The sequence below is a fragment of the Manis pentadactyla genome, chromosome 4 (genome assembly GCF_030020395.1).
Source record: "Manis pentadactyla isolate mManPen7 chromosome 4, mManPen7.hap1, whole genome shotgun sequence".
Taxonomy (NCBI): Eukaryota; Metazoa; Chordata; class Mammalia; order Pholidota; family Manidae; genus Manis; species Manis pentadactyla.
The window spans coordinates 169,701,049-169,727,065 of record NC_080022.1 but is presented as its reverse complement, the minus strand read 5'-3'; the positions used below and the strand labels follow the sequence as shown (position 1 = coordinate 169,727,065).

At 50.4% G+C, this 26,017-nt stretch overlaps 5 protein-coding genes across 5 annotated transcripts; all 5 read left to right on the top strand.

Moving 5' to 3' along the window:
• Positions 1 to 3,867: 3,867 nt before the first annotated feature.
• LOC130683702 (keratin-associated protein 4-12-like) lies at positions 3,868 to 4,505 on the top strand (the record flags this gene model as incomplete). The annotated part of the gene is made up of 1 exon (XM_057501963.1): positions 3,868 to 4,505. A coding segment is annotated over one exon (549 nt), but the record flags the coding sequence as incomplete, so codon positions are not given.
• Positions 4,506 to 9,069: 4,564 nt separating this feature from the next.
• On the top strand, positions 9,070 to 9,707 carry LOC130683701 (keratin-associated protein 4-12-like; the record flags this gene model as incomplete). The annotated part of the gene is made up of 1 exon (XM_057501961.1): positions 9,070 to 9,707. A coding segment is annotated over one exon (549 nt), but the record flags the coding sequence as incomplete, so codon positions are not given.
• Positions 9,708 to 14,270: 4,563 nt separating this feature from the next.
• On the top strand, positions 14,271 to 14,905 carry LOC130683700 (keratin-associated protein 9-2-like; the record flags this gene model as incomplete). The annotated part of the gene is made up of 2 exons (XM_057501960.1): positions 14,271 to 14,524; positions 14,597 to 14,905. Coding segments are annotated over 2 exons (477 nt in total), but the record flags the coding sequence as incomplete, so codon positions are not given.
• A 4,535-nt stretch (positions 14,906 to 19,440) lies between these two features.
• LOC130683699 (keratin-associated protein 9-1-like) lies at positions 19,441 to 20,111 on the top strand (the record flags this gene model as incomplete). The annotated part of the gene is made up of 1 exon (XM_057501959.1): positions 19,441 to 20,111. A coding segment is annotated over one exon (582 nt), but the record flags the coding sequence as incomplete, so codon positions are not given.
• A 1,571-nt stretch (positions 20,112 to 21,682) lies between these two features.
• LOC130683266 (keratin-associated protein 9-1-like) lies at positions 21,683 to 25,314 on the top strand. The gene is made up of 2 exons (XM_057499523.1): positions 21,683 to 21,700; positions 24,644 to 25,314. Exons 1-2 carry the CDS (start codon positions 21,683 to 21,685, stop codon positions 25,223 to 25,225), a joined length of 600 nt encoding a protein of 199 aa, XP_057355506.1. The 3' UTR covers positions 25,226 to 25,314.
• The last annotated feature ends 703 nt before the right edge of the window (positions 25,315 to 26,017 follow it).

The window sequence follows — 26,017 nt, the reverse complement described above, 5'->3', positions numbered from 1 at the left end:
TTGTATACGCAGATGATACCTGTGTCCAAAGTTCCTGCCCAATCGGTGTCTTACACCTCAGGAACAGCAACTAATGTTGGGCCAGTAGGAGCTCTTCTGCATCTGGGAGCTCTTCTGAATGCAGGGAGCCTTTCCTGGCCTCAGGTGCTGTCCAGCCACTCCCTGAAATTCATCTGCACCAAACATTTGTTAGAATCCAGGTTCCTCATGACAAGGAGGCCATCTAAGGACATGCGTTCTTGGGCATCATGCAAACCGTATTCTCGAATGACCTCCTTGGCCTGAGAACCTATAGACACCAAATGAGGAATTAAGTAATTTTCTGCCAAGCATATTACGCTCCCCAACTTTAAGGCCATTCTTCCACCTGACCAAAATGTTAGGAAGGAAATTCAGTACGGGCAAAGTTGGGCACTGAGAAGCTAGGCGATGGGCGTGGATGACACTGAGTAATCCGTAACCTCTGAACCAGCTGAGGGGACAAAACGGCTTCCTGTGTTTTGTGAGGGAAATCTGAGGCACTGGAGGGAAATGAAGTTAATAATCCAGCGGAATCTGAACGACGTGGGTAAGAAGGAAAGCGAGGAACCTGTGCATTCACAGGAGCCAGCAGAGGAGGCTGGCGCTTTAGGCCCTGAACTAATGATGCTGCCTGAGATTCAGGGAGGTAGGGTGTGATTCGGGCTCTGAAAGGAATAGAAGACTTTGGGACTTGGATCACCTCCTTGGGAGCAGTAGAGCTAACTCTGCTGAGTTAACAAGGTCAGTGCCCAGGACACGTGTCAGCTGGTGACACTGTGTGCGTGGCATGTTCTGAAGAGACTGCCCACACCGAGCTTGCCGGCTGCTGCTTCCTGCTGGGGGTCTGGGTGGACGCGAGGAGGAACTCACGTGTCCTGGGCTGCCTACTGCTGCTGGTATTGCCACTGGATGCTTCACACACATTACCTTTAGTGCTTGGAGACATGCGCAAAGCAGGTCTAAAGGTTCCCCTTTTGGAGACGAAGGTGTTAGTCATGAAGACAGATATAAGTGCAATGCAAAGAGGGGCGCGCTCAACAAGAACACAGGGGGTTAATCAGATAAAGCCAGAGAGCCAGAAAGGACTCACAGAGATAACGTCCCGTGGCAATGTGAGTTCATGCCACGTGCTCTGGATCCGGGCTGACCTTGAGACTCGCTCTAGCTAATGCAGCTGAGATAGAGCTGAGACATGAGACAAGCATCATCATTACCTTTTCCTGCCTGTGATGAGAAATGCTGAGATAAACAGGGCAGGAGGAACAGGAGGGGCGCCATCATAGGCTAAGATTCCATTTTAAAAACCAGGGAGTTAGGAGGTGAGATTCCTAAGATGTTCTCTGGTAGTCAGCCAACTACCTATCTTAAGGCACGGTAAGCAGTCTTAGTTGATATATTCCCAGTGCTTTCGGGTCACCTAACGAGTATCTTGGAGAGGAACAGGATCAATCAATCCATTGTGTTAAGCTTCACATACAGAATTTCCTGGAGGACTGACAGTGGATGAGGACATAGTGTCCCTCACTGAAGATAGACAAGTTGAACCCACACATCAAGCCTACCTCCACCCAACCCCCCATCCGTTTACCTTTATCCCGTTCTTGAAAGCCTTGAGAGACAGAATCCGAAGCCCTTAAGAGTGCCGCCTCTCTGAGGTTGCCCGCACTCGCCTTTCTTCCAGTGTGTCCCTCTCTCTGTCCTACTCCAAGTAAGCAGGGAGGGGCTACTGAGAGCTGTGATTTGGGCTTGCAACTTCCCATCGCCTGGGTGGCCCAGACGCAACGGCAGCAATACGATCATACTCCTTAGTAGCCTGCCCGAAAATCTCTTCTCTTGATGTTTAGGAAGTTCTGAGGACACAATCTCATTGATTGCAGGGCTCTCAGGCTCCCCCAAGTCCTGGGTGGTGGAGACTTAGATCCCTTGCCATGCACACTCAAGCGGGCACTGGACGGCAGGTGAGTGTGGCTTTAGAAGTTGGCAAGGGATTATGCCCTGGGCCAAGCAGCAGTTCAATGAGCTTCCTTTTCCTCCTCTTTTTTCCTTAATCTCGACTGTAGTCAAGTAAACTAGCCTTCATTAACCTCGACCCTGGCCCATTCCTCACTTAGAGGGTATTTAAAGAAAACTTGCACGCCGCTTCACTACTGGGTCTCTGCCCTTCAATCGTTTGTAGCGGCGGGGACAAGAACAGAGGAGAACAACTCAACAGCCCAAAAAAGGTATTAAAACGGAAGAAGCTAATGTCATAGTTTGCTTCCTCCCAGAAGTTACTCTGGAGGAAAGGTTCAAGTGCATGTCGTTGTCTGGGGAGTGTGGTCCATAGCGGTAGTGCAGTGGGGAAGTGATAGCGGGAAGGGCGGTCATGAGCCAGCATCACAGTGGGCGGCTGAAGCTCACCCTGGAGGGACACTATCAGAAATGATGGGAGACACTCATTTGGGGATGATCTTAATTGAGGAACAAGGAAGCTGGAGTCTCTATAGGCCAACTCTCCAGAAGCACTGGATGAGTGTTTTTCTCAGCGGGGCACACACACAGAGCACGACTTTGTGCTGTTGGATGAAAAGAGCCCTCAGGTATAGAGAAGTGGATCTGACAGACAGAAATTAACCTGAACATACTGAGATCCAAGACATATGCATAGCGTATTAAAAACACCATCTGTAATCTAAGAGTTTCTCCACTCGGATCGAATATTTGCATCTTCAGTGTGGTGGACAGCCACAACTTTTCAAAGAAGGACGTGGAGGAGGAATTGAAGGAGGAGAAGGAGGAGGGAGACAAAACATAGGGAAGGAGGAAGGAAGGGAGGGAGACAGACAGAAAGGGAGATAGATAAAGAAACATAGAAAGAACAAGAGACATAAAAAGAGAAGGAAAGGAAAAAAGAGAGAGGGAGAGAGAGAGAGAGAGGGAGAGAAGAAAGAAGACAGCACAATGGCACAATGAACGTACTGTCAGTGACATGAGGTCAGTTGAGGGTGCTTTCTCTCCATGTTTGGGCTAGAGTCTCCAACTCACCCTGGTCTGCCCAAACTGCAGTTGCAAGTCCCACTTCCTGGGAAACCCCTTAGTACTGGACCCATTAGGACTGTTGTTCACCCAGGATTGAACAAGACGCTTTCTTAGTGCCACTGTCCCACTGCCTCTATCCAACTGCTTCGGTTCTGCCTTGCCATATGAAAGACGTTGTGCCAAACACCCTCTACCCAAGTGCCTCTGGTTGAACAGGGTACGCAGGTGGGGTGGATGCTATGGATAGATATGTGCAGTGGTCCTGAATCAGGCTTCTGTGGGGAAACAGACTTGGACTCGGGCGTGCATGCAGTTTGTGACTGTGAACATATCAGCATGGTGCCCCTCTGCAGGAACACATCCCAATCTAAGTACAACCAAGGGACAAAGCTCGAGGGACAAGTGCTCTGACCCTCCGTCGGCCAGTGGGAACTGCATCACATGATCAGATTGTGATCATTACAGGAACGATGCTGATGAGGTGACCACCTTCCTTTTTCCTGGAAAGAGTTGCTGTGAGTTATTCTCAATTAAGAAACACATCAAACACTTACTTGCTAAAAATTCATAAGAGGGAACAAAGTCTTCCTCTTTTACAATTCCCTAGTGGCTATGGAAAACAATATAAACAACAACAAGCAAAGTCCTTGTCATTGGTCCAAATTTTGGGGGGACTGGACTATATAAAGCTCCAGAACACAAGGAGACATCAGAATCTGAACAACTCACCTGCGAGCAAGAGCCCCCCTCTATCGTAACACGATGTGCCAGTCGTGCTGCTCCCCCTGCTGCCAGCCCACCTGCTGTGGGTCTTGCAGCCACCCAACTTGCTGTCAAACCAGCTGCTGCAGGACCACCTTCTGCCGGCCAACCTGTGTGGCCACCAGCTGCCAGCCCACCTGCTGCAGCGCTCCCTGCTGCCAGCCCTCCTGCTGTGGGTCCATTGGCTGTGGACAGACCTGCTGGGGGTCCAGCTGCTGCCAGCCTTGCCGCCGCCCAACCTGCTGTCAAACCAGCTGCTGCAGGACCACGTGCTGCCGGCCGACTTGTGTGGCCTCCTGCTGCCAGCCCACCTGCTGTGGGTCTAGTGGCTGGGGGTCCAGCTGCTGCCAGCCTTGCTGCCGCCCAACCTGCTGTCAAACCAGCTGCTGCAGGACCACCTGCTGCCGGCCGACTTGTGTGACCCCCTGCTGCCAGCCCTCCTGCTGTGGGTCTAGTGGCTGTGGACAGTCCTGCTGTGGATCCAGCTGCAGCCAGCCAGTGTGCTCTGGACCCGTGTACTGCCACAGAACCTGCTACCAGCCCACCTGCTGCTGCCTGCCTGGCTGCCTGCCACAGAGCTGTGGATCCAGCTGCTGCCAGCCTTCCTGCTGCTGATTGCCCGGCCAAGAACAGTCATCTGCCCACAACGTTGACGTGCCATTTGCCAACAAATCCACTTAGAAACGTACTGAAAGGCAGCACGCTCTCGCCAAAGTTGCTTTACTCATCTGCCTGTTCAGCGTGTGAACCAGCTTGATGGAGTGCGGCGTGCTTCACCCCGATTCTCTTGGTCCTTAGACCTTGTGAATCGTGTGGCAGCTTCATGCATCCTCCACATGGAGTGTTGGTCGCTGCTCTGACTCTGCACTCAAGATCTTCTTCCTCTCCTTCTAAGTGACTTGGGAAAACATATCCTTAGAGCTTTTACACACGTTTCTGCCACTGTTGAAAATCTCTCAGTCATGCTTTGTTTTTCCATGTACTCCCAGTTCTTGTATCCTGCTTTCTGCCTTTTATGATCTCTTGGAGTTATCTCCCTAGATGTAGGGTGTCTCCCCCATTAGGCTTAATAAATCCTGTACCGTCATACATGCCACATTGTTTTTTGTCTTATTGTACAGCATTCCAGACATATGAACTTACATACATGCGGAACAGCATATGCATTGGGCATTCTGAGCCTCATACAGTCCCCATAAAATTACTCTCTCCCTTTTCCATAGGAGAAAATTTCACAGTGTCATGTTATATAGCTGAAATGGACAGATGGACAACCAAGGCTGTCCTCTGTTCAAGGGTACTTAAAGTTTATTGGTCAAGACAAGTCAGAACGAACCCTGGGACTGAGCATGAGCAAAATGTTAACATGAGTTCCTTCTTGAACAACAGAAGTCCTATTCTCTTGTATACGCAGATGATACCTGTGTCCAAAGTTCCTGCCCAATCGGTGTCTTACACCTCAGGAACAGCAACTAATGTTGGGCCAGTAGGAGCTCTTCTGCATCTGGGAGCTCTTCTGAATGCAGGGAGCCTTTCCTGGCCTCAGGTGCTGTCCAGCCACTCCCTGAAATTCATCTGCACCAAACATTTGTTAGAATCCAGGTTCCTCATGACAAGGAGGCCATCTAAGGACATGCGTTCTTGGGCATCATGAAAACCGTATTCTCGAATGACCTCCTTGGCCTGAGAACCTATAGACACCAAATGAGGAATTAAGTAATTTTCTGCCAAGCATATTACGCTCCCCAACTTTAAGGCCATTCTTCCACCTGACCAAAATGTTAGGAAGGAAATTCAGTACGGGCAAAGTTGGGCACTGAGAAGCTAGGCGATGGGCGTGGATGACACTGAGTAATCCGTAACCTCTGAACCAGCTGAGGGGACAAAACGGCTTCCTGTGTTTTGTGAGGGAAATCTGAGGCACTGGAGGGAAATGAAGTTAATAATCCAGCGGAATCTGAACGACGTGGGTAAGAAGGAAAGCGAGGAACCTGTGCATTCACAGGAGCCAGCAGAGGAGGCTGGCGCTTTAGGCCCTGAACTAATGATGCTGCCTGAGATTCAGGGAGGTAGGGCGTGATTCGGGCTCTGAAAGGAATAGAAGACTTTGGGACTTGGATCACCTCCTTGGGAGCAGTAGAGGTAACTCTGCTGAGTTAACAAGGTCAGTGCCCAGGACACGTGTCAGCTGGTGACACTGTGTGCGTGGCATGTTCTGAAGAGACTGCCCACACCGAGCTTGCCGGCTGCTGCTTTTTGCTGGGGGTCTGGGTGGACGTGAGGAGGAACTCACGTGTCCTGGGCTGCCTACTGCTGCTGGTATTGCCACTGGATGCTTCACACACATTACCTTTAGTGCTTGGAGACATGTGCAAAGCAGGTCTAAAGGTTCCCCTTTTGGAGACGAAGGTGTTAGTCATGAAGACAGATATAAGTGCAATGCAAAGAGGGGCGCGCTCAACAAGAACACAGGGGGTTAATCAGATAAGGCCAGAGAGCCAGAAAGGACTCACAGAGATAACGTCCCGTGGCAATGTGAGTTCATGCCACGTGCTCTGGATCCGGGCTGACCTTGAGACTCGCTCTAGCTAATGCAGCTGAGATAGAGCTGAGACATGAGACAAGCATCATCATTACCTTTTCCTGCCTGTGATGAGAAATGCTGAGATAAACAGGGCAGGAGGAACAGGAGGGGCGCCATCATAGGCTAAGATTCCATTTTAAAAACCAGGGAGTTAGGAGGTGAGATTCCTAAGATGTTCTCTGGTAGTCAGCCAACTACCTATCTTAAGGCACGGTAAGCAGTCTTAGTTGATATATTCCCAGTGCTTTCGGGTCACCTAACGAGTATCTTGGAGAGGAACAGGATCAATCAATCCATTGTGTTAAGCTTCACATACAGAATTTCCTGGAGGACTGACAGTGGATGAGGACATAGTGTCCCTCACTGAAGATAGACAAGTTGAACCCACACATCAAGCCTACCTCCACCCAACCCCCCATCCGTTTACCTTTATCCCGTTCTTGAAAGCCTTGAGAGACAGAATCCGAAGCCCTTAAGAGTGCCGCCTCTCTGAGGTTGCCCGCACTCGCCTTTCTTCCAGTGTGTCCCTCTCTCTGTCCTACTCCAAGTAAGCAGGGAGGGGCTACTGAGAGCTGTGATTTGGGCTTGCAACTTCCCATCGCCTGGGTGGCCCAGACGCAACGGCAGCAATACGATCATACTCCTTAGTAGCCTGCCCGAAAATCTCTTCTCTTGATGTTTAGGAAGTTCTGAGGACACAATCTCATTGATTGCAGGGCTCTCAGGCTCCCCCAAGTCCTGGGTGGTGGAGACTTAGTTCCCTTGCCATGCACACTCAAGCGGGCACTGGACGGCAGGTGAGTGTGGCTTTAGAAGTTGGCAAGGGATTATGCCCTGGGCCAAGCAGCAGTTCAATGAGCTTCCTTTTCCTCCTCTTTTTTCCTTAATCTCGACTGTAGTCAAGTAAACTAGCCTTCATTAACCTCGACCCTGGCCCATTCCTCACTTAGAGGGTATTTAAAGAAAACTTGCACGCCGCTTCACTACTGGGTCTCTGCCCTTCAATCGTTTGTAGCGGCGGGGACAAGAACAGAGGAGAACAACTCAACAGCCCAAAAAAGGTATTAAAACGGAAGAAGCTAAAGTCATAGTTTGCTTCCTCCCAGAAGTTACTCTGGAGGAAAGGTTCAAGTGCATGTCGTTGTCTGGGGAGTGTGGTCCATAGCGGTAGTGCAGTGGGGAAGTGATAGCGGGAAGGGCGGTCATGAGCCAGCATCACAGTGGGCGGCTGAAGCTCACCCTGGAGGGACACTATCAGAAATGATGGGAGACACTCATTTGGGGATGATCTTAATTGAGGACAAGGAAGCTGGAGTCTCTATAGGCCAACTCTCCAGAAGCACTGGATGAGTGTTTTTCTCAGCGGGGCACACACACAGAGCACGACTTTGTGCTGTTGGATGAAAAGAGCCCTCAGGTATAGAGAAGTGGATCTGACAGACAGAAATTAACCTGAACATACTGAGATCCAAGACATATGCATAGCGTATTAAAAACTCCATCTGTAATCTAAGAGTTTCTCCACTCGGATCGAATATTTGCATCTTCAGTGTGGTGGACAGCCACAACTTTTCAAAGAAGGACGTGGAGGAGGAATTGAAGGAGGAGAAGGAGGAGGGAGACAAAACATAGGGAAGGAGGAAGGAAGGGAGGGAGACAGACAGAAAGGGAGATAGATAAAGAAACATAGAAAGAACAAGAGACATAAAAAGAGAAGGAAAGGAAAAAAGAGAGAGGGAGAGAGAGAGAGAGAGGGAGAGAAGAAAGAAGACAGCACAATGGCACAATGAACGTACTGTCAGTGACATGAGGTCAGTTGAGGGTGCTTTCTCTCCATGTTTGGGCTAGAGTCTCCAACTCACCCTGGTCTGCCCAAACTGCAGTTGCAAGTCCCACTTCCTGGGAAACCCCTTAGTACTGGACCCATTAGGACTGTTGTTCACCCAGGATTGAACAAGACGCTTTCTTAGTGCCACTGTCCCACTGCCTCTATCCAACTGCTTCGGTTCTGCCTTGCCATATGAAAGACGTTGTGCCAAACACCCTCTACCCAAGTGCCTCTGGTTGAACAGGGTACGCAGGTGGGGTGGATGCTATGGATAGATATGTGCAGTGGTCCTGAATCAGGCTTCTGTGGGGAAACAGACTTGGACTCGGGCGTGCATGCAGTTTGTGACTGTGAACATATCAGCATGGTGCCCCTCTGCAGGAACACATCCCAATCTAAGTACAACCAAGGGACAAAGCTCGAGGGACAAGTGCTCTGACCCTCCGTCGGCCAGTGGGAACTGCATCACATGATCAGATTGTGATCATTACAGGAACGATGCTGATGAGGTGACCACCTTCCTTTTTCCTGGAAAGAGTTGCTGTGAGTTATTCTCAATTAAGAAACACATCAAACACTTACTTGCTAAAAATTCATAAGAGGGAACAAAGTCTTCCTCTTTTACAATTCCCTAGTGGCTATGGAAAACAATATAAACAACAACAAGCAAAGTCCTTGTCATTGGTCCAAATTTTGGGGGGACTGGACTATATAAAGCTCCAGAACACAAGGAGACATCAGAATCTGAACAACTCACCTGCGAGCAAGAGCCCCCCTCTATCGTAACACGATGTGCCAGTCGTGCTGCTCCCCCTGCTGCCAGCCCACCTGCTGTGGGTCTTGCAGCCACCCAACTTGCTGTCAAACCAGCTGCTGCAGGACCACCTTCTGCCGGCCAACCTGTGTGGCCACCAGCTGCCAGCCCACCTGCTGCAGCGCTCCCTGCTGCCAGCCCTCCTGCTGTGGGTCCATTGGCTGTGGACAGACCTGCTGGGGGTCCAGCTGCTGCCAGCCTTGCCGCCGCCCAACCTGCTGTCAAACCAGCTGCTGCAGGACCACGTGCTGCCGGCCGACTTGTGTGGCCTCCTGCTGCCAGCCCACCTGCTGTGGGTCTAGTGGCTGGGGGTCCAGCTGCTGCCAGCCTTGCTGCCGCCCAACCTGCTGTCAAACCAGCTGCTGCAGGACCACCTGCTGCCGGCCGACTTGTGTGACCCCCTGCTGCCAGCCCTCCTGCTGTGGGTCTAGTGGCTGTGGACAGTCCTGCTGTGGATCCAGCTGCAGCCAGCCAGTGTGCTCTGGACCCGTGTACTGCCACAGAACCTGCTACCAGCCCACCTGCTGCTGCCTGCCTGGCTGCCTGCCACAGAGCTGTGGATCCAGCTGCTGCCAGCCTTCCTGCTGCTGATTGCCCGGCCAAGAACAGTCATCTGCCCACAACGTTGACGTGCCATTTGCCAACAAATCCACTTAGAAACGTACTGAAAGGCAGCACGCTCTCGCCAAAGTTGCTTTACTCATCTGCCTGTTCAGCGTGTGAACCAGCTTGATGGAGTGCGGCGTGCTTCACCCCGATTCTCTTGGTCCTTAGACCTTGTGAATCGTGTGGCAGCTTCATGCATCCTCCACATGGAGTGTTGGTCGCTGCTCTGACTCTGCACTCAAGATCTTCTTCCTCTCCTTCTAAGTGACTTGGGAAAACATATCCTTAGAGCTTTTACACACGTTTCTGCCACTGTTGAAAATCTCTCAGTCATGCTTTGTTTTTCCATGTACTCCCAGTTCTTGTATCCTGCTTTCTGCCTTTTATGATCTCTTGGAGTTATCTCCCTAGATGTAGGGTGTCTCCCCCATTAGGCTTAATAAATCCTGTACCGTCATACATGCCACATTGTTTTTTGTCTTATTGTACAGCATTCCAGACATATGAACTTACATACATGCGGAACAGCATATGCATTGGGCATTCTGAGCCTCATACAGTCCCCATAAAATTACTCTCTCCCTTTTCCATAGGAGAAAATTTCACAGTGTCATGTTATATAGCTGAAATGGACAGATGGACAACCAAGGCTGTCCTCTGTTCAAGGGTACTTAAAGTTTATTGGTCAAGACAAGTCAGAACGAACCCTGGGACTGAGCATGAGCAAAATGTTAACATGAGTTCCTTCTTGAACAACAGAAGTCCTATTCTCTTGTATACGCAGATGATACCTGTGTCCAAAGTTCCTGCCCAATCGGTGTCTTACACCTCAGGAACAGCAACTAATGTTGGGCCAGTAGGAGCTCTTCTGCATCTGGGAGCTCTTCTGAATGCAGGGAGCCTTTCCTGGCCTCAGGTGCTGTCCAGCCACTCCCTGAAATTCATCTGCACCAAACATTTGTTAGAATCCAGGTTCCTCATGACAAGGAGGCCATCTAAGGACATGCGTTCTTGGGCATCATGAAAACCGTATTCTCGAATGACCTCCTTGGCCTGAGAACCTATAGACACCAAATGAGGAATTAAGTAATTTTCTGCCAAGCATATTACGCTCCCCAACTTTAAGGCCATTCTTCCACCTGACCAAAATGTTAGGAAGGAAATTCAGTACGGGCAAAGTTGGGCACTGAGAAGCTAGGCGATGGGCGTGGATGACACTGAGTAATCCGTAACCTCTGAACCAGCTGAGGGGACAAAACGGCTTCCTGTGTTTTGTGAGGGAAATCTGAGGCACTGGAGGGAAATGAAGTTAATAATCCAGCGGAATCTGAACGACGTGGGTAAGAAGGAAAGCGAGGAACCTGTGCATTCACAGGAGCCAGCAGAGGAGGCTGGCGCTTTAGGCCCTGAACTAATGATGCTGCCTGAGATTCAGGGAGGTAGGGCGTGATTCGGGCTCTGAAAGGAATAGAAGACTTTGGGACTTGGATCACCTCCTTGGGAGCAGTAGAGGTAACTCTGCTGAGTTAACAAGGTCAGTGCCCAGGACACGTGTCAGCTGGTGACACTGTGTGCGTGGCATGTTCTGAAGAGACTGCCCACACCGAGCTTGCCGGCTGCTGCTTTTTGCTGGGGGTCTGGGTGGACGTGAGGAGGAACTCACGTGTCCTGGGCTGCCTACTGCTGCTGGTATTGCCACTGGATGCTTCACACACATTACCTTTAGTGCTTGGAGACATGTGCAAAGCAGGTCTAAAGGTTCCCCTTTTGGAGACGAAGGTGTTAGTCATGAAGACAGATATAAGTGCAATGCAAAGAGCGGCGCGCTCAACAAGAACACAGGGGGTTAATCAGATAAGGCCAGAGAGCCAGAAAGGACTCACAGAGATAACGTCCCGTGGCAATGTGAGTTCATGCCACGTGCTCTGGATCCGGGCTGACCTTGAGACTCGCTCTAGCTAATGCAGCTGAGATAGAGCTGAGACATGAGACAAGCATCATCATTACCTTTTCCTGCCTGTGATGAGAAATGCTGAGATAAACAGGGCAGGAGGAACAGGAGGGGCGCCATCATAGGCTAAGATTCCATTTTAAAAACCAGGGAGTTAGGAGGTGAGATTCCTAAGATGTTCTCTGGTAGTCAGCCAACTACCTATCTTAAGGCACGGTAAGCAGTCTTAGTTGATATATTCCCAGTGCTTTCGGGTCACCTAACGAGTATCTTGGAGAGGAACAGGATCAATCAATCCATTGTGTTAAGCTTCACATACAGAATTTCCTGGAGGACTGACAGTGGATGAGGACATAGTGTCCCTCACTGAAGATAGACAAGTTGAACCCACACATCAAGCCTACCTCCACCCAACCCCCCATCCGTTTACCTTTATCCCGTTCTTGAAAGCCTTGAGAGACAGAATCCGAAGCCCTTAAGAGTGCCGCCTCTCTGAGGTTGCCCGCACTCGCCTTTCTTCCAGTGTGTCCCTCTCTCTGTCCTACTCCAAGTAAGCAGGGAGGGGCTACTGAGAGCTGTGATTTGGGCTTGCAACTTCCCATCGCCTGGGTGGCCCAGACGCAACGGCAGCAATACGATCATACTCCTTAGTAGCCTGCCCGAAAATCTCTTCTCTTGATGTTTAGGAAGTTCTGAGGACACAATCTCATTGATTGCAGGGCTCTCAGGCTCCCCCAAGTCCTGGGTGGTGGAGACTTAGTTCCCTTGCCATGCACACTCAAGCGGGCACTGGACGGCAGGTGAGTGTGGCTTTAGAAGTTGGCAAGGGATTATGCCCTGGGCCAAGCAGCAGTTCAATGAGCTTCCTTTTCCTCCTCTTTTTTCCTTAATCTCGACTGTAGTCAAGTAAACTAGCCTTCATTAACCTCGACCCTGGCCCATTCCTCACTTAGAGGGTATTTAAAGAAAACTTGCACGCCGCTTCACTACTGGGTCTCTGCCCTTCAATCGTTTGTAGCGGCGGGGACAAGAACAGAGGAGAACAACTCAACAGCCCAAAAAAGGTATTAAAACGGAAGAAGCTAAAGTCATAGTTTGCTTCCTCCCAGAAGTTACTCTGGAGGAAAGGTTCAAGTGCATGTCGTTGTCTGGGGAGTGTGGTCCATAGCGGTAGTGCAGTGGGGAAGTGATAGCGGGAAGGGCGGTCATGAGCCAGCATCACAGTGGGCGGCTGAAGCTCACCCTGGAGGGACACTATCAGAAATGATGGGAGACACTCATTTGGGGATGATCTTAATTGAGGACAAGGAAGCTGGAGTCTCTATAGGCCAACTCTCCAGAAGCACTGGATGAGTGTTTTTCTCAGCGGGGCACACACACAGAGCACGACTTTGTGCTGTTGGATGAAAAGAGCCCTCAGGTATAGAGAAGTGGATCTGACAGACAGAAATTAACCTGAACATACTGAGATCCAAGACATATGCATAGCGTATTAAAAACACCATCTGTAATCTAAGAGTTTCTCCACTCGGATCGAATATTTGCATCTTCAGTGTGGTGGACAGCCACAACTTTTCAAAGAAGGACGTTGAGGAGGAATTGAAGGAGGAGAAGGAGGAGGGAGACAAAACTTAGGGAAGGAGGAAGGAAGGGAGGGAGACAGACAGAAAGGGAGATAGATAAAGAAACATAGAAAGAACAAGAGACATAAAAAGAGAAGGAAAGGAAAAAAGAGAGAGGGAGAGAGAGAGCGAGAGGGAGAGAAGAAAGAAGACAGCACAATGGCACAATGAACGTACTGTCAGTGACATGAGGTCAGTTGAGGGTGCTTTCTCTCCATGTTTGGGCTAGAGTCTCCAACTCACCCTGGTCTGCCCAAACTGCAGTTGCAAGTCCCACTTCCTGGGAAACCCCTTAGTACTGGACCCATTAGGACTGTTGTTCACCCAGGATTGAACAAGACGCTTTCTTAGTGCCACTGTCCCACTGCCTCTATCCAACTGCTTCGGTTCTGCCTTGCCATATGAAAGACGTTGTGCCAAACACCCTCTACCCAAGTGCCTCTGGTTGAACAGGGTACGCAGGTGGGGTGGATGCTATGGATAGATATGTGCAGTGGTCCTGAATCAGGCTTCTGTGGGGAAACAGACTTGGACTCGGGCGTGCATGCAGTTTGTGACTGTGAACATATCAGCATGGTGCCCCTCTGCAGGAACACATCCCAATCTAAGTACAACCAAGGGACAAAGCTCGAGGGACAAGTGCTCTGACCCTCCGTCGGCCAGTGGGAACTGCATCACATGATCAGATTGTGATCATTACAGGAACGATGCTGATGAGGTGACCACCTTCCTTTTTCCTGGAAAGAGTTGCTGTGAGTTATTCTCAATTAAGAAACACATCAAACACTTACTTGCTAAAAATTCATAAGAGGGAACAAAGTCTTCCTCTTTTACAATTCCCTAGTGGCTATGGAAAACAATATAAACAACAACAAGCAAAGTCCTTGTCATTGGTCCAAATTTTGGGGGGACTGGACTATAAAAAGCTCCAGAACACAAGGAGACATCAGAATCTGAACAACTCACCTGCGAGCAAGAGACCCCTCTATCGTAACACGATGTGCCAGTCGTGCTGCTCCCCCTGCTGCCAGCCCACCTGCTGTGGGTCTTGCAGCCGCCCAACTTGCTGTCAAACCAGCTGCTGCAGGACCACCTTCTGCCGGCCAACCTGTGTGGCCACCTGCTGCCAGCCCACCTGCTGCCGCGCTCCCTGCTGCCAGCCCTCCTGCTGTGGGTCCATTGGCTGTGGACAGACCTGCTGGGGGTCCAGCTGCTGCCAGCCTTGCCGCCGCCCAACCTGCTGTCAAACCAGCTGCTGCAGGACCACGTGCTGCCGGCCGACTTGTGTGGCCTCCTGCTGCCAGCCCACCTGCTGTGGGTCTAGTGGCTGGGGGTCCAGCTGCTGCCAGCCTTGCTGCCGCCCAACCTGCTGTCAAACCAGCTGCTGCAGGACCACCTGCTGCCGGCCGACTTGTGTGACCCCCTGCTGCCAGCCCTCCTGCTGTGGGTCTAGTGGCTGTGGACAGTCCTGCTGTGGATCCAGCTGCAGCCAGCCAGTGTGCTCTGGACCCGTGTACTGCCACAGAACCTGCTACCAGCCCACCTGCTGCTGCCTGCCTGGCTGCCTGCCACAGAGCTGTGGATCCAGCTGCTGCCAGCCTTCCTGCTGCTGATTGCCCGGCCAAGAACAGTCATCTGCCCACAACGTTGACGTGCCATTTGCCAACAAATCCACTTAGAAACGTACTGAAAGGCAGCACGCTCTCGCCAAAGTTGCTTTACTCATCTGCCTGTTCAGCGTGTGAACCAGCTTGATGGAGTGCGGCGTGCTTCACCCCGATTCTCTTGGTCCTTAGACCTTGTGAATCGTGTGGCAGCTTCATGCATCCTCCACATGGAGTGTTGGTCGCTTCTCTGACTCTGCACTCAAGATCTTCTTCCTCTCCTTCTAAGTGACTTGGGAAAACATATCCTTAGAGCTTTTACACACGTTTCTGCCACTGTTGAAAATCTCTCAGTCATGCTTTGTTTTTCCATGTACTCCCAGTTCTTGTATCCTGCTTTCTGCCTTTTATGATCTCTTGGAGTTATCTCCCTAGATGTAGGGTGTCTCCCCCATTAGGCTTAATAAATCCTGTACCGTCATACATGCCACATTGTTTTTTGTCTTATTGTACAGCATTCCAGACATATGAACTTATATACATGCGGAACAGCATATGCATTGGGCATTCTGAGCCTCATACAGTCCCCATAAAATTACTCTCTCCCTTTTCCATAGGAGAAAATTTCACAGTATCATGTTATATAGCTGAAATGGACAGATGGACAACCAAGGCTGTCCTCTGTTCAAGGGTACTTAAAGTTTATTGGTCAAGACAAGTCAGAACGAACCCTGGGACTGAGCATGAGCAAAATGTTAACATGAGTTCCTTCTTGAACAACAGAAGTCCTATTCTCTTGTATACGCAGATGATACCTGTGTCCAAAGTTCCTGCCCAATCGGTGTCTTACACCTCAGGAACAGCAACTAATGTTGGGCCAGTAGGAGCTCTTCTGCATCTGGGAGCTCTTCTGAATGCAGGGAGCCTTTCCTGGCCTCAGGTGCTGTCCAGCCACTCCCTGAAATTCATCTGCACCAAACATTTGTTAGAATCCAGGTTCCTCATGACAAGGAGGCCATCTAAGGACATGCGTTCTTGGGCATCATGAAAACCGTATTCTCGAATGACCTCCTTGGCCTGAGAACCTATAGACACCAAATGAGGAATTAAGTAATTTTCTGCCAAGCATATTAAGCTCCCCAACTTTAAGGCCATTCTTCCACCTGACCAAAATGTTAGGAAGGAAATTCAGTACGGGCAAAGTTGGGCACTGAGAAGCTATGCGATGGGCGTGGATGACACTGAGTAATCCGTAACCTCTGAACCAGCTGAGGGGACAAAACGGCTTCCTGTGTTTTGTGAGGGAAATCTGAGGCACTGGAGGGAAATGAAGTTAATAATCCAGCGGAATCTGAACGACGTGGGAAAGAAGGAAAGCGAGGAACCTGTGCATTCAAAGGAGCCAGCAGAGGAGGCTGGCGCTTTGGGCCCTGAACTAATGATGCTGCCTGAGATTCAGGGAGGTAGGGCGTGATTCGGGCTCTGAAAGGAATAGAAGACTTTGGGACTTGGATCACCTCCTTGGGAGCAGTAGAGCTAACTCTGCTGAGTTAACAAGGTCAGTGCCCAGGACACGTGTCAGCTGGTGACACTGTGTGCGTGGCATGTTCTGAAGAGACTGCCCACACCGAGCTTGCCGGCTGCTGCTTCCTGCTGGGGGTCTGGTTGGACGCGAGGAGGAACTCACGTGTCCTGGGCTGCCTACTGCTGCTGGTATTGCCACTGGATGCTTCACACACATTACCTTTAGTGCTTGGAGACATGTGCAAAGCAGGTCTAAAGGTTCCCCTTTTGGAGACGAAGGTGTTAGTCATGAAGACAGATATAAGTGCAATGCAAAGAGGGGTGCGCTCAACAAGAACACAGGGGGTTAATCAGATAAAGCCAGAGAGCCAGAAAGGACTCACAGAGATAACGTCCCATGGCAATGTGAGTTCATGCCACGTGCTCTGGATCCGGGCTGACCTTGAGACTCGCTCTAGCTAATGCAGCTGAGATAGAGCTGAGACATGAGACAAGCATCATCATTACCTTTTCCTGCCTGTGATGAGAAATGCTGAGATAAACAGGGCAGGAGGAACAGGAGGGGCGCCATCATAGGCTAAGATTCCATTTTAAAAACCAGGGAGTTAGGAGGTGAGATTCCTAAGATGTTCTCTGGTAGTCAGCCAACTACCTATCTTAAGGCACGGTAAGCAGTCTTAGTTGATATATTCCCAGTGCTTTCGGGTCACCTAACGAGTATCTTGGAGAGGAACAGGATCAATCAATCCATTGTGTTAAGCTTCACATACAGAATTTCCTGGAGGACTGACAGTGGATGAGGACATAGTGTCCCTCACTGAAGAGAGACAAGTTGAACCCACACATCAAGCCTACCTCCACCCAACCCCCCATCCGTTTACCTTTATCCCGTTCTTGAAAGCCTTGAGAGACAGAATCCGAAGCCCTTAAGAGTGCCGCCTCTCTGAGGTTGCCCGCACTCGCCTTTCTTCCAGTGTGTCCCTCTCTCTGTCCTACTCCAAGTAAGCAGGGAGGGGCTACTGAGAGCTGTGATTTGGGCTTGCAACTTCCCATCGCCTGGGTGGCCCAGACGCAACGGCAGCAATACGATCATACTCCTTAGTAGCCTGCCCGAAAATCTCTTCTCTTGATGTTTAGGAAGTTCTGAGGACACAATCTCATTGATTGCAGGGCTCTCAGGCTCCCCCAAGTCCTGGGTGGTGGAGACTTAGATCCCTTGCCATGCACACTCAAGCGGGCACTGGACGGCAGGTGAGTGTGGCTTTAGAAGTTGGCAAGGGATTATGCCCTGGGCCCAGCAGCAGTTCAATGAGCTTCCTTTTCCTCCTCTTTTTTCCTTAATCTCGACTGTAGTCAAGTAAACTAGCCTTCATTAACCTCGACCCTGGCCCATTCCTCACTTAGAGGGTATTTAAAGAAAACTTGCACGCCGCTTCACTACTGGGTCTCTGCCCTTCAATCGTTTGTAGCGGCGGGGACAAGAACAGAGGAGAACAACTCAACAGCCCAAAAAAGGTATTAAAACGGAAGAAGCTAATGTCATAGTTTGCTTCCTCCCAGAAGTTACTCTGGAGGAAAGGTTCAAGTGCATGTCGTTGTCTGGGGAGTGTGGTCCATAGCGGTAGTGCAGTGGGGAAGTGATAGCGGGAAGGGCGGTCATGAGCCAGCATCACAGTGGGCGGCTGAAGCTCACCCTGGAGGGACACTATCAGAAATGATGGGAGACACTCATTTGGGGATGATCTTAATTGAGGAACAAGGAAGCTGGAGTCTCTATAGGCCAACTCTCCAGAAGCACTGGATGAGTGTTTTTCTCAGCGGGGCACACACACAGAGCACGACTTTGTGCTGTTGGATGAAAAGAGCCCTCAGGTATAGAGAAGTGGATCTGACAGACAGAAATTAACCTGAACATACTGAGATCCAAGACATATGCATAGCGTATTAAAAACACCATCTGTAATCTAAGAGTTTCTCCACTCGGATCGAATATTTGCATCTTCAGTGTGGTGGACAGCCACAACTTTTCAAAGAAGGACGTGGAGGAGGAATTGAAGGAGGAGAAGGAGGAGGGAGACAAAACATAGGGAAGGAGGAAGGAAGGGAGGGAGACAGACAGAAAGGGAGATAGATAAAGAAACATAGAAAGAACAAGAGACATAAAAAGAGAAGGAAAGGAAAAAAGAGAGAGGGAGAGAGAGAGAGAGAGGGAGAGAAGAAAGAAGACAGCACAATGGCACAATGAACGTACTGTCAGTGACATGAGGTCAGTTGAGGGTGCTTTCTCTCCATGTTTGGGCTAGAGTCTCCAACTCACCCTGGTCTGCCCAAACTGCAGTTGCAAGTCCCACTTCCTGGGAAACCCCTTAGTACTGGACCCATTAGGACTGTTGTTCACCCAGGATTGAACAAGACGCTTTCTTAGTGCCACTGTCCCACTGCCTCTATCCAACTGCTTCGGTTCTGCCTTGCCATATGAAAGACGTTGTGCCAAACACCCTCTACCCAAGTGCCTCTGGTTGAACAGGGTACGCAGGTGGGGTGGATGCTATGGATAGATATGTGCAGTGGTCCTGAATCAGGCTTCTGTGGGGAAACAGACTTGGACTCGGGCGTGCATGCAGTTTGTGACTGTGAACATATCAGCATGGTGCCCCTCTGCAGGAACACATCCCAATCTAAGTACAACCAAGGGACAAAGCTCGAGGGACAAGTGCTCTGACCCTCCGTCGGCCAGTGGGAACTGCATCACATGATCAGATTGTGATCATTACAGGAACGATGCTGATGAGGTGACCACCTTCCTTTTTCCTGGAAAGAGTTGCTGTGAGTTATTCTCAATTAAGAAACACATCAAACACTTACTTGCTAAAAATTCATAAGAGGGAACAAAGTCTTCCTCTTTTACAATTCCCTAGCGGCTATGGAAAACAATATAAACAACAACAAGCAAAGTCCTTGTCATTGGTCCAAATTTTGGGGGGACTGGACTATAAAAAGCTCCAGAACACAAGGAGACATCAGAATCTGAACAACTCACCTGCGAGCAAGAGCCCCCCTCTATCGTAACACGATGTGCCAGTCGTGCTGCTCCCCCTGCTGCCAGCCCACCTGCTGTGGGTCTTGCAGCCGCCCAACTTGCTGTCAAACCACCTGCTGCAGGACCACCTTCTGCCGGCCAACCTGTGTGGCCACCTGCTGCCAGCCCACCTGCTGCAGCGCTCCCTGCTGCCAGCCCTCCTGCTGTGGGTCCATTGGCTGTGGACAGACCTGCTGGGGGTCCAGCTGCTGCCAGCCTTGCCGCCGCCCAACCTGCTGTCAAACCAGCTGCTGCAGGACCACGTGCTGCCGGCCGACTTGTGTGGCCTCCTGCTGCCAGCCCACCTGCTGTGGGTCTAGTGGCTGGGGGTCCAGCTGCTGCCAGCCTTGCTGCCGCCCAACCTGCTGTCAAACCAGCTGCTGCAGGACCACCTGCTGCCGGCCGACTTGTGTGACCCCCTGCTGCCAGCCCTCCTGCTGTGGGTCTAGTGGCTGTGGACAGTCCTGCTGTGGATCCAGCTGCAGCCAGCCAGTGTGCTCTGGACCCGTGTACTGCCACAGAACCTGCTACCAGCCCACCTGCTGCTGCCTGCCTGGCTGCCTGCCACAGAGCTGTGGATCCAGCTGCTGCCAGCCTTCCTGCTGCTGATTGCCCGGCCAAGAACAGTCATCTGCCCACAACGTTGACGTGCCATTTGCCAACAAATCCACTTAGAAACGTACTGAAAGGCAGCACGCTCTCGCCAAAGTTGCTTTACTCATCTGCCTGTTCAGCGTGTGAACCAGCTTGATGGAGTGCGGCGTGCTTCACCCCGATTCTCTTGGTCCTTAGACCTTGTGAATCGTGTGGCAGCTTCATGCATCCTCCACATGGAGTGTTGGTCGCTGCTCTGACTCTGCACTCAAGATCTTCTTCCTCTCCTTCTAAGTGACTTGGGAAAACATATCCTTAGAGCTTTTACACACGTTTCTGCCACTGTTGAAAATCTCTCAGTCATGCTTTGTTTTTCCATGTACTCCCAGTTCTTGTATCCTGCTTTCTGCCTTTTATGATCTCTTGGAGTTATCTCCCTAGATGTAGGGTGTCTCCCCCATTAGGCTTAATAAATCCTGTACCGTCATACATGCCACATTGTTTTTTGTCTTATTGTACAGCATTCCAGAAATATGAACTTACATACATGCGGAATAGCATATGCATTGGGCATTCTGAGCCTCATACAGTCCCCATAAAATTACTCTCTCCCTTTTCCATAGGAGAAAATTTCACAGTGTCATGTTATATAGCTGAAATGGACAGATGGACAACCAAGGCTGTCCTCTGTTCAAGGGTACTTAAAGTTTATTGGTCAAGACAAGTCAGAACGAACCCTGGGACTGAGCATGAGCAAAATGTTAACATGAGTTCCTTCTTGAACAACAGAAGTCCTATTCTCTTGTATACGCAGATGATACCTGTGTCCAAAGTTCCTGCCCAATCGGTGTCTTACACCTCAGGAACAGCAACTAATGTTGGGCCAGTAGGAGCTCTTCTGCATCTGGGAGCTCTTCTGAATGCAGGGAGCCTTTCCTGGCCTCAGGTGCTGTCCAGCCACTCCCTGAAATTCATCTGCACCAAACATTTGTTAGAATCCAGGTTCCTCATGACAAGGAGGCCATCTAAGGACATGCGTTCTTGGGCATCATGAAAACCGTATTCTCGAATGACCTCCTTGGCCTGAGAACCTATAGACACCAAATGAGGAATTAAGTAATTTTCTGCCAAGCATATTACGCTCCCCAACTTTAAGGCCATTCTTCCACCTGATCAAAATTTTAGGAAGGAAATTCAGTACGGGCAAAGTTGGGCACTGAGAAGCTAGGCAATGGGCGTGGATGACACTGAGTAATCCGTAACTTCTGAACCAGCGGAGGGGACAAAACGGCTTCCTGTGTTTTGTGAGGGAAATCTGAGGCACTGGAGGGAAATGAAGTTAATAATCCAGCGGAATCTGAACGACGTGGGAAAGAAGGAAAGCGAGGAACCTGTGCATTCAAAGGAGCCAGCAGAGGAGGCTGGCGCTTTGGGCCCTGAACTAATGATGCTGCCTGAGATTCAGGGAGGTAGGGCGTGATTCGGGCTCTGAAAGGAATAGAAGACTTTGGGACTTGGATCACCTCCTTGGGAGCAGTAGAGCTAACTCTGCTGAGTTAACAAGGTCAGTGCCCAGGACACGTGTCAGCTGGTGACACTGTGTGCGTGGCATGTTCTGAAGAGACTGCCCACACCGAGCTTGCCGGCTGCTGCTTCCTGCTGGGGATCTGGGTGGATGCGAGGAGGAACTCACGTGTCCTGGGCTGCCTACTGCTGCTGGTATTGCCACTGGATGCTTCACACACATTACCTTTAGTGCTTGGAGACATGCGCAAAGCAGGTCTAAAGGTTCCCCTTTTGGAGACGAAGGTGTTAGTCATGAAGACAGATATAAGTGCAATGCAAAGAGGGGCGCGCTCAACAAGAATACAGGGGGTTAATCAGATAAAGCCAGAGAGCCAGAAAGGACTCACAGAGATAACGTCCCGTGGCAATGTGAGTTCATGCCACGTGCTCTGGATTCGGGCTGACCTTGAGACTCGCTCTAGCTAATGCAGCTGAGATAGAGCTGAGACATGAGACAAGCATCATCATTACCTTTTCCTGCCTGTGATGAGAAATGCTGAGATAAACAGGGCAGGAGGAACAGGAGGGGCGCCATCATAGGCTAAGATTCCATTTTAAAAACCAGGGAGTTAGGAGGTGAGATTCCTAAGATGTTCTCTGGTAGTCAGCCAACTACCTATCTTAAGGCACGGTAAGCAGTCTTAGTTGATATATTCCCAGTGCTTTCGGGTCACCTAACGAGTATCTTGGAGAGGAACAGGATCAATCAATCCATTGTGTTAAGCTTCACATACAGAATTTCCTGGAGGACTGACAGTGGATGAGGACATAGTGTCCCTCACTGAAGATAGACAAGTTGAACCCACACATCAAGCCTACCTCCACCCAACCCCCCATCCGTTTACCTTTATCCCGTTCTTGAAAGCCTTGAGAGACAGAATCCGAAGCCCTTAAGAGTGCCGCCTCTCTGAGGTTGCCCGCACTCGCCTTTCTTCCAGTGTGTCCCTCTCTCTGTCCTACTCCAAGTAAGCAGGGAGGGGCTACTGAGAGCTGTGATTTGGGCTTGCAACTTCCCATCGCCTGGGTGGCCCAGACGCAACGGCAGCAATACGATCATACTCCTTAGTAGCCTGCCCGAAAATCTCTTCTCTTGATGTTTAGGAAGTTCTGAGGACACAATCTCATTGATTGCAGGGCTCTCAGGCTCCCCCAAGTCCTGGGTGGTGGAGACTTAGATCCCTTGCCATGCACACTCAAGCGGGCACTGGACGGCAGGTGAGTGTGGCTTTAGAAGTTGGCAAGGGATTATGCCCTGGGCCAAGCAGCAGTTCAATGAGCTTCCTTTTCCTCCTCTTTTTTCCTTAATCTCGACTGTAGTCAAGTAAACTAGCCTTCATTAACCTCGACCCTGGCCCATTCCTCACTTAGAGGGTATTTAAAGAAAACTTGCACGCCGCTTCACTACTGGGTCTCTGCCCTTCAATCGTTTGTAGCGGCGGGGACAAGAACAGAGGAGAACAACTCAACAGCCCAAAAAAGGTATTAAAACGGAAGAAGCTAATGTCATAGTTTGCTTCCTCCCAGAAGTTACTCTGGAGGAAAGGTTCAAGTGCATGTCGTTGTCTGGGGAGTGTGGTCCATAGCGGTAGTGCAGTGGGGAAGTGATAGCGGGAAGGGCGGTCATGAGCCAGCATCACAGTGGGCGGCTGAAGCTCACCCTGGAGGGACACTATCAGAAATGATGGGAGACACTCATTTGGGGATGATCTTAATTGAGGAACAAGGAAGCTGGAGTCTCTATAGGCCAACTCTCCAGAAGCACTGGATGAGTGTTTTTCTCAGCGGGGCACACACACAGAGCACGACTTTGTGCTGTTGGATGAAAAGAGCCCTCAGGTATAGAGAAGTGGATCTGACAGACAGAAATTAACCTGAACATACTGAGATCCAAGACATATGCATAGCGTATTAAAAACTCCATCTGTAATCTAAGATTTTCTCCACTCGGATCGAATATTTGCATCTTCAGTGTGGTGGACAGCCACAACTTTTCAAAGAAGGACGTGGAGGAGGAATTGAAGGAGGAGAAGGAGGAGGGAGACAAAACATAGGGAAGGAGGAAGGAAGGGAGGGAGACAGACAGAAAGGGAGATAGATAAAGAAACATAGAAAGAACAAGAGACATAAAAAGAGAAGGAAAGGAAAAAAGAGAGAGGGAGAGAGAGAGAGAGAGGGAGAGAAGAAAGAAGACAGCACAATGGCACAATGAACGTACTGTCAGTGACATGAGGTCAGTTGAGGGTGCTTTCTCTCCATGTTTGGGCTAGAGTCTCCAACTCACCCTGGTCTGCCCAAACTGCAGTTGCAAGTCCCACTTCCTGGGAAACCCCTTAGTACTGGACCCATTAGGACTGTTGTTCACCCAGGATTGAACAAGACGCTTTCTTAGTGCCACTGTCCCACTGCCTCTATCCAACTGCTTCGGTTCTGCCTTGCCATATGAAAGACGTTGTGCCAAACACCCTCTACCCAAGTGCCTCTGGTTGAACAGGGTACGCAGGTGGGGTGGATGCTATGGATAGATATGTGCAGTGGTCCTGAATCAGGCTTCTGTGGGGAAACAGACTTGGACTCGGGCGTGCATGCAGTTTGTGACTGTGAACATATCAGCATGGTGCCCCTCTGCAGGAACACATCCCAATCTAAGTACAACCAAGGGACAAAGCTCGAGGGACAAGTGCTCTGACCCTCCGTCGGCCAGTGGGAACTGCATCACATGATCAGATTGTGATCATTACAGGAACGATGCTGATGAGGTGACCACCTTCCTTTTTCCTGGAAAGAGTTGCTGTGAGTTATTCTCAATTAAGAAACACATCAAACACTTACTTGCTAAAAATTCATAAGAGGGAACAAAGTCTTCCTCTTTTACAATTCCCTAGCGGCTATGGAAAACAATATAAACAACAACAAGCAAAGTCCTTGTCATTGGCCCAAATTTTGGGGGGACTGGACTATAAAAAGCTCCAGAACACAAGGAGACATCAGAATCTGAACAACTCACCTGCGAGCAAGAGCCCCCCTCTATCGTAACACGATGTGCCAGTCGTGCTGCTCCCCCTGCTGCCAGCCCACCTGCTGTGGGTCTTGCAGCCGCCCAACTTGCTGTCAAACCACCTGCTGCAGGACCACCTTCTGCCGGCCAACCTGTGTGGCCACCTGCTGCCAGCCCACCTGCTGCAGCGCTCCCTGCTGCCAGCCCTCCTGCTGTGGGTCCATTGGCTGTGGACAGACCTGCTGGGGGTCCAGCTGCTGCCAGCCTTGCCGCCGCCCAACCTGCTGTCAAACCAGCTGCTGCAGGACCACGTGCTGCCGGCCGACTTGTGTGGCCTCCTGCTGCCAGCCCACCTGCTGTGGGTCTAGTGGCTGGGGGTCCAGCTGCTGCCAGCCTTGCTGCCGCCCAACCTGCTGTCAAACCAGCTGCTGCAGGACCACCTGCTGCCGGCCGACTTGTGTGACCCCCTGCTGCCAGCCCTCCTGCTGTGGGTCTAGTGGCTGTGGACAGTCCTGCTGTGGATCCAGCTGCAGCCAGCCAGTGTGCTCTGGACCCGTGTACTGCCACAGAACCTGCTACCAGCCCACCTGCTGCTGCCTGCCTGGCTGCCTGCCACAGAGCTGTGGATCCAGCTGCTGCCAGCCTTCCTGCTGCTGATTGCCCGGCCAAGAACAGTCATCTGCCCACAACGTTGACGTGCCATTTGCCAACAAATCCACTTAGAAACGTACTGAAAGGCAGCACGCTCTCGCCAAAGTTGCTTTACTCATCTGCCTGTTCAGCGTGTGAACCAGCTTGATGGAGTGCGGCGTGCTTCACCCCGATTCTCTTGGTCCTTAGACCTTGTGAATCGTGTGGCAGCTTCATGCATCCTCCACATGGAGTGTTGGTCGCTGCTCTGACTCTGCACTCAAGATCTTCTTCCTCTCCTTCTAAGTGACTTGGGAAAACATATCCTTAGAGCTTTTACACACGTTTCTGCCACTGTTGAAAATCTCTCAGTCATGCTTTGTTTTTCCATGTACTCCCAGTTCTTGTATCCTGCTTTCTGCCTTTTATGATCTCTTGGAGTTATCTCCCTAGATGTAGGGTGTCTCCCCCATTAGGCTTAATAAATCCTGTACCGTCATACATGCCACATTGTTTTTTGTCTTATTGTACAGCATTCCAGAAATATGAACTTACATACATGCGGAATAGCATATGCATTGGGCATTCTGAGCCTCATACAGTCCCCATAAAATTACTCTCTCCCTTTTCCATAGGAGAAAATTTCACAGTGTCATGTTATATAGCTGAAATGGACAGATGGACAACCAAGGCTGTCCTCTGTTCAAGGGTACTTAAAGTTTATTGGTCAAGACAAGTCAGAACGAACCCTGGGACTGAGCATGAGCAAAATGTTAACATGAGTTCCTTCTTGAACAACAGAAGTCCTATTCTCTTGTA